The 6,800-nt window shown below is 42.1% G+C and overlaps 1 protein-coding gene across 3 annotated transcripts in view; it reads right to left on the bottom strand.

Moving 5' to 3' along the window:
* CNTRL (centriolin) overlaps window positions 1–4,958 on the bottom strand; it is a 33,379-nt gene extending 28,421 nt beyond the window's left edge. For all 3 annotated transcript variants that reach the window (XM_054084340.1, XM_054084339.1, XM_054084337.1), the window contains exons 1-7: window positions 4,745–4,958; window positions 3,337–3,577; window positions 2,762–2,895; window positions 2,116–2,246; window positions 943–1,084; window positions 317–503; window positions 27–220 (exon numbers count right to left, since the gene is read on the bottom strand). In XM_054084340.1, coding sequence (XP_053940315.1) covers window positions 27–220; window positions 317–503; window positions 943–1,084; window positions 2,116–2,246; window positions 2,762–2,895; window positions 3,337–3,544 — 996 coding nt within the window. In that variant the 5' untranslated portion in view covers window positions 3,545–3,577; window positions 4,745–4,958. The remainder of the gene's footprint in view (window positions 1–26; window positions 221–316; window positions 504–942; window positions 1,085–2,115; window positions 2,247–2,761; window positions 2,896–3,336; window positions 3,578–4,744) is intronic.
* Window positions 4,959–6,800: the final 1,842 nt, after the last annotated feature.

Here is a 6,800-nt window from a genome sequence, read left to right on the forward strand (position 1 = left end):
TTACTTAGTACAAATGACTATCCTACCAATTCATTTTTGGTGTCCAGGTCCCTTTGCAGGCCTTCATAGCTTTGTCTCTGCTGCAAAGTCTTTTCTTTTAATGATCTGTTGACCTCATCCTGATGGCGAAGCTGCTCAAGGACTTTGGTCTCATTAAGCTTAAGGTTCTCCATCTCCTTTACTGTGTTTTCCAACTCTCTTTCCAATTTTTCTACCTCTTCTGCAAAACAAAGTAACAGAAACGTCAAATAGAAATATTTTTCATCTAAATTTGAATTTGGTGTCATTCACTATAGCTCTAATATATCTCCATTACCTAAATTAAACCTCTCTAGAGCTTTCTGCCTGTCATGATTTGTCACCGGCTGTCCATCCAAGTGTTCCAGTGCTCGCAAGTGGAATATGGTGTACAAGCGGTAATGAGGCAAACTTACAACTGGGTTATCAGCAAGGAACAGAGAAGTCAGATCCTGTAGAGGCTTCAGTTTAGCTATTTCATGGAGCTAAATAAAAGACAAATGGGACAACGATTAGAAATTGTATTAAGTGACTTAATTTCACAGACACCCTTTTGCAGCTGCAAGACATGGAAATTAACCTGGACAACAGAAATAAATCTAGTCATACCCTAAATACAAATTTATGTGTCTCCAAAACCACATAATTTATCTGACACCACCAATAACATGCAGAATTCTGCACATTTTCATGAAGTTTCTTATCTTCCCAAAAACTTACAGTTTCCTGAAGAGCATAATATAGGTTTCTGCTTTGAATTTTTCCGATAGACAACTTTATTAGGTTCACAATGGCTGTATTTCACAGCACACGTTGTGGAAAGACGCTCAGCAATTATTCAGGGCAAGTCAATCAATGTAAATGTACCAGTTCACTTCATCAAAAGTTTCTAAACAATTATTCTTCCTAACAATAATTACTTACTGATGATACTTTATTCTGTTTCAAATTAAGGATGCGCAGGGATCGCAGTTTCTTCCCTGCCCACACAGGAATATGCTCTATCTCATTCCCTGCAAGGTTGAGCTTTTGTAGATTCTGCATGTGTTCTATACCTTCAATTTTACTGAAAAAAAAGAAGAAAAACACAACTTACCATGAAACAGAGCAATTTACAGTGTGACTGAGGCACTATGGATAAACTACAGCAAAATCTGTCTTGAATAATTATCATCTCAACTCAAAACTAGAGCAGCTTACTTCCAAGTACAACAAGATGACAAATTAATTTTGCAGCAAGAATTTGTTACTCACTGTGGCAGAACCTTCACTTTTACATCTCTTAATTTTAATATTAAAATCATTTTAATGCGTGGCAGTTCCATTTGAATATGGAAATTTTGTTGCTTTTCTCCTGAGAACGTTATGGGACACAGATGAACCAAAATAAATGTAGTAGGAACCAATGGTATATAACCAAAGCCTGAAAAAATACAGCAGTAGCTAACAGCTACTCTGCCCTTATCATTTCCTGTTGAGAGCAGAAGTTGCATGAATGCGATGTGTAGAAATGCGTCTTCCTTACTTCCTATTGTTAACTTCTCTACTGAAATGGCAGCTCCTTTACTGCAAAATCAGTCTCGTGTAAAGATCATAATTCACTAACACGAAAACTAAAGGAAACAAAGAATTTTGGTATTGCCTGAACCACTACCCTTCCACATTTTCATACCACTCAGAGAAGATAGGACTGTCAACTTAGAGCTTTTTCTCATTCAATTTAGTGAGTTTGCAGCCTGCCTGATCAAGTCTATTCAGCCTCCTCTCCTAAAAGGAAACATCTTGTATTTACCTATAATAATATGCAGTAAAAGCTTAATTAGTCTTTTAATGCACTTAATTGGGTTATTGTACATACTTTATTATGGCATCTAGAAACTTGCCTTTCTGACTGGGTCTTCTAGGAGAAGTCTAACTGTAGCCATGGCCCACAGGCAGCTCCTCCCAGAACGACTTATCCTTCCAATACCCAAGAGCTTGTGCTTTTTAAGAAAATCTCATGAAAACTTTCTCTCACACCTGTGACAGAACTCACTTAAGCAATAAGAGAATGTCAGCTTTATCATATCTGGGCTTACCAAAAACATTTCTGCTTACCTGATTTTGTTGCAAGACAAATTGAGTTCACGCAGCTTCATCAGTTTATCCAGCTTCTCAATCTTCTCTATTTGGTTCTTACTAAGATTTAGTACCTCTAGTTTAGAGCACTTGTCCAAGTTTTCTATGTACTATGGAACAGAAAATGAATCCGTTAGCATTTCAGCTCTATAATTTTGTTTTGTATTAGAAAATAGTCTATTTTTATCAACCACCTACTCATTAAAAAATACAAAATATTCTGACATTTTGTTAATCACCATTTCACTGCTGCATTCTAAAACCCTGCTTCAGGTAGAGTTTTCTATAGTACTGGCAGAGGAAAACTAGATTTTAAATTTACAGCGGACAAGATTGATCTCCATAAAAGGGAAACTGCCATTAAAAAAAAACCCAAACACAAAAGTCCAAAAGTTAAAATAATGGCATAAATAGATGCTGTTCTAAACTTCATTCTAAACAACCCAAAATTTTATCTTTTGCGCCAATCTTCACCAAGGAGATTTTGTTTAAACCGAGGCTGCTTGTACACCTATAGTAATGTAATTAGAATCCAGCTGCTCACGTCCATGTAAAAATAGACCTTTACTAAAAAATAAATCATAATTTTTAAGTCTTTAATTACCAGTTGTTTTCAATAACTTACCTTAAATTTCTTATCCCCACCCTTTGGGGAAGAAAGGTTCAGTGTGGTTATACACGCCAGATTTTCCTGTTTTGACAGGCCTTTTATAAGGGGTTCGGTGATATACCTGACTCCTGGATTAACACCATTTTCATCTAAAATTAAACAGAGAAATTACCTTCAGTAGTGAAAGAAATGGTGATTTTTATATTAGTCTTTTACTGAATACTGGGAAAGCATTGAAAATTCTTCTCCCCTCACCCCCAGGGATGAGAAGCAGCAGCACACCAGAAGCATTGACAGGAAATGACAGGTTCAGGGAAGCGGGTGCAGCCTTTTGAAAAAGGCACAATGCACATCTCCCTTCGCCTGCCTTCTTGCCTGCATAGAACTTAAGGAGTAAAAATCTCATTATTCTACACATTTTTCGTTACTACCTTTTCCACATTTGAGTGCCAAAAGATGAAAAGAATTCTTTCAGGGTTCTTTCCAACATATCACGCATCTTTAATCACACGGTTCACAGAACACTAGCTTTTTATGCTTTTAGCATGTACTTCTACACCAGCAGTTATTTACACTTTTATGAAACTCACACTCAAAAGCAGTTTTTATATTTTCTGCCGTAATATTGAGTTGTTGGTGCCTCAGCTCTGTGCTGTTGCAAGCAGGTGGAGATGTTTGTTGGCTAAGAGGAGATGGCGATCTGGTACTTGAACTGACAGGAGACATCGGACTAGGTGTTCGAGAAGCTGACATCTGCTGTTTTCTACATAATGCTTTTCTGACCAAGCCTTTCTTCATTGCCAAAAATACAGAATATCATACGACCAATATCTGGAAGAACAGAAATAAACATCAGTCTGTATACAAGTCTAAATCTTAACATTTTGAATGCCAACCAAATCGTCTTTTTAGCATAAGAAAATACTTCCAGCCACATTATGACACAAAACCCCACATCTTAAGCCAATTCTTCAACGGGTGACAGCTTCCAGTTCTCAGGGGCTAACACACTCTGGGAGGAACAGCACACCTGCTTATTGCACTACGCTACAGCCCAACACCAGGAACTGACTGACCTCCTTTCTGTTTTGCAATTCATCTTGGTAACTGTCTTGTAATTTATGGCTTACACAAAGTCTGGAGATGCTCTCAGCTCTGACTGACTAAGCTGGCAGAGGACAGAAAGAGAGAATGAGGATCCCAATTCTTTTTACCAGAGCTAGAAATCGCACGCTTCGTTTCTATTTGCTTTTCTGCTGAAAAAGGGCAGCAGAGGAAAAAAAAAAAATCAATGCCCTAGCATTCCTTCAGCACTCCCCTTTCTGCAAACAAGTTATTCCATGACTGCTTGGGAAATTCCAGACAACATTAACTTCACCCAGTGACAAATGCATTTCCCTACAAGTGTAGAAGCAGTCATGTGCTTTCTGAGCACGAAAGTCCTTGTGGGCACCACGTTTAAGGGACAGAATTTTACTAAACCCTAGACCCAGTAAACAAAAAGAACTTCTTTAACAGAGACACACTCTTTTAAGAGAATTTTGAGCAGGGATAGGATGAGAGAGAATGGTTTTAAGCTGAAAAAAGGGAGATTGACATAAGATCTTAGGAAGAAATGTTTTCCTGTGAGGGTGGGGAGGCCCTGGCCCAGGTTGTCCAGAGCAGTGGTGGCTGCCCCATTCCTGGAGGGGTTCCAGGCCAGGTTGGATGGGGCTTGGAGCCCCTGATCCAGTGGGAGGTGTCCCTGCCCATGGCAGGGGGTAGAACTGGATGGGCTTGGAGGTTCCCTTCCAACCTAAACCATTCCATATGAGCGGTTTCATTGAGTTTTATAAGATTCTCCTCAATGAATCCCTGAATCCTCAAAAACCAAAGACAGAGCCGCTTCCTCCTCCCCGATACCTGGAGGCACAGCTCATCCCGAGCCTGGAAGGGGCACAAGGACAGGTTCTCCTCCCCTCAGAGGCTGCGGCCACACGGCTCCCTCGCTTTGATTACCTGAGTTGACATGGCAACGCCGCTCCAAGTGCTACGGCGGCAGCGCCGCCGGGACAGTGGCAGGCAGGACAGCCGCAGCACCGCCTCTCGGCTTCTCTCTCTGCCGCCTGACCTCCCGCAGCCGCTCGTTCACTGCCTCACCGCGCCCGGGGCACCGCGGCGCCTTTAAGAACGTTTCAGGAGCTCCCGCGCCGGCGCCATTTTGTTCGGTTGGTAGTAGAAGGGGCGGGGCCAATCTAAGCCACGCCTCCTAGAGGCTGACTGACTAGTGAAGCCACACCTCCTGTCAGCAATACATTTCGCTGAAGCCACGCCCCAGCGATAAACCACGCCTACTGCTTAAAAAGCCACGCCCCTTGTTTAAGGCACATCCCCGCGAAGCCACGCCCCTTGTTAAACCCACGGCCATTACGAAGCCACACCTGTTGTTAAAGCCACGCCCCTACACAACCCCACGCTTCTTGGTAAATACACGAGCCCGAGAAGCCACGCCCATCACCGGAAGCCACGCCCACTAATGAAACCACGCCCCGTTCGTATGGCCAGCTCACACGCCTGCTCATCTCACGAAGCCACGCCCCTCATCAAAGCCACGCCCCCGAACAGCACCCCACGGTAAAGAGGCCCCTCATTAAGCCCCGTCCCGCCACGAGCTCAGGTTTGAGTTATCGTCGGTGATGGCGGAGGGCTCCTTCTGTGAGGCTTTGCCTAAGTCCCTGTATAGATAACAAAGCTTGGTTGCTAGGAGCCATTAAAAGTGAAAGGCGATGAGAAGAACTGGCCTCGAGATGTGCCAGGGAACATTTAGATTGGATATCAGGGAAAAACTTCTTCACTGGAAGAGCGGTGAAGGCCTGGGATGGGCTGCCCAGGGCAGTGGGGGTGTCCCCGTGCCTGGAGGGGTTCAAAACCATGTGGTTGTGGCACTTGGGGACAGGGTTCAGCCAGCGTGGCCAGGCTGGGCTCCTGCGTGGATGAAGTGCTTGGAGAGCTTTTCCAAACTTAATGGTTCTTTGCTTTAATTGTGTGTCTATATCAGCGTATCGGTGTGGAATCGCGTGTAGGTGGGTTTTATTCCAGACCATTGAATGTAGCATTGGGAATACAAGCTGCAGTTGGCGATAAACTCAGTGCTGCAGGTCTAGCTCTCCTCTAGGCCGAGGTTTAAATACACTCGTGTTTAAATCCGTCTATTGTGAGGGTTTGGGGGTGCGATATTTAGGCAGAGGAGGTGGGATGGGATGAGCTTTAAGTTCTGTTCTGTGGTTCTGTGATCTCCTGTGCCAGTTTTGGGCTGTGTTAGTCCGCAATCCAACCAAGCGTGGAATGCAGGACTGAAAAACCAATGGGGCCGTATCTGGAAAAGAACGGAGCGAAGAGGTGTGGTTAGATTTGAAAACACAGCCTTAAGACTTCTAAACTGTTTTCCACCGTTCTTCGTGCTTTGCTCGTTATTGTTTCCAAACCACCTGCATCAACTTCCTGTACGAATTCACAGCGCTTTGTATTTAGGTATCACAGCTGTTATTTATAACAATAGTAAGTACCTTGGATCTTGTGAGATTTTATTCTGTATATTGTTGCTTCCCTTGTAGTTTGTTATATCTCTTGAGAAGCCTGTGTTGGCCTTCATCTAATTTAATTTTCTATTGATCTGAAATAGTCTTGTAAATAACTTTCCGGTAAAGGTTGGCTGCAGTATTTGTTTAAACTTGATGTCTTGCACAACTTCAGTTTAACTTTACGTAAACCTATTTGTTGAGGTCCCATGCTTTGATATGGGGCATTTTGTCACCAATGGTTTATGGCAAATGCTGTTTAAAATAGTTCCTGGTGTAGGGGTTTTGTACCCTAATATTTTCATGGTATGTTTTTATTTACAATGAAAAAACTCGGAAAGTTGGCATGATCAGGAATACTAAAAGAAATATTTTATTTCAAAGGAAAAAAAGAAAATTTTGGTCTAACCATATCAGCAAATATTTTCAGAAGGACAAACTGAATCTGATTTTGGTTTTTTTTGCTACTTCTGGAAAGAGTTTTGTTTTGGTTTTTT

Source organism: Cuculus canorus, chromosome 19 (assembly GCF_017976375.1).
Source record: "Cuculus canorus isolate bCucCan1 chromosome 19, bCucCan1.pri, whole genome shotgun sequence".
NCBI lineage: Eukaryota > Metazoa > Chordata > Aves > Cuculiformes > Cuculidae > Cuculus > Cuculus canorus.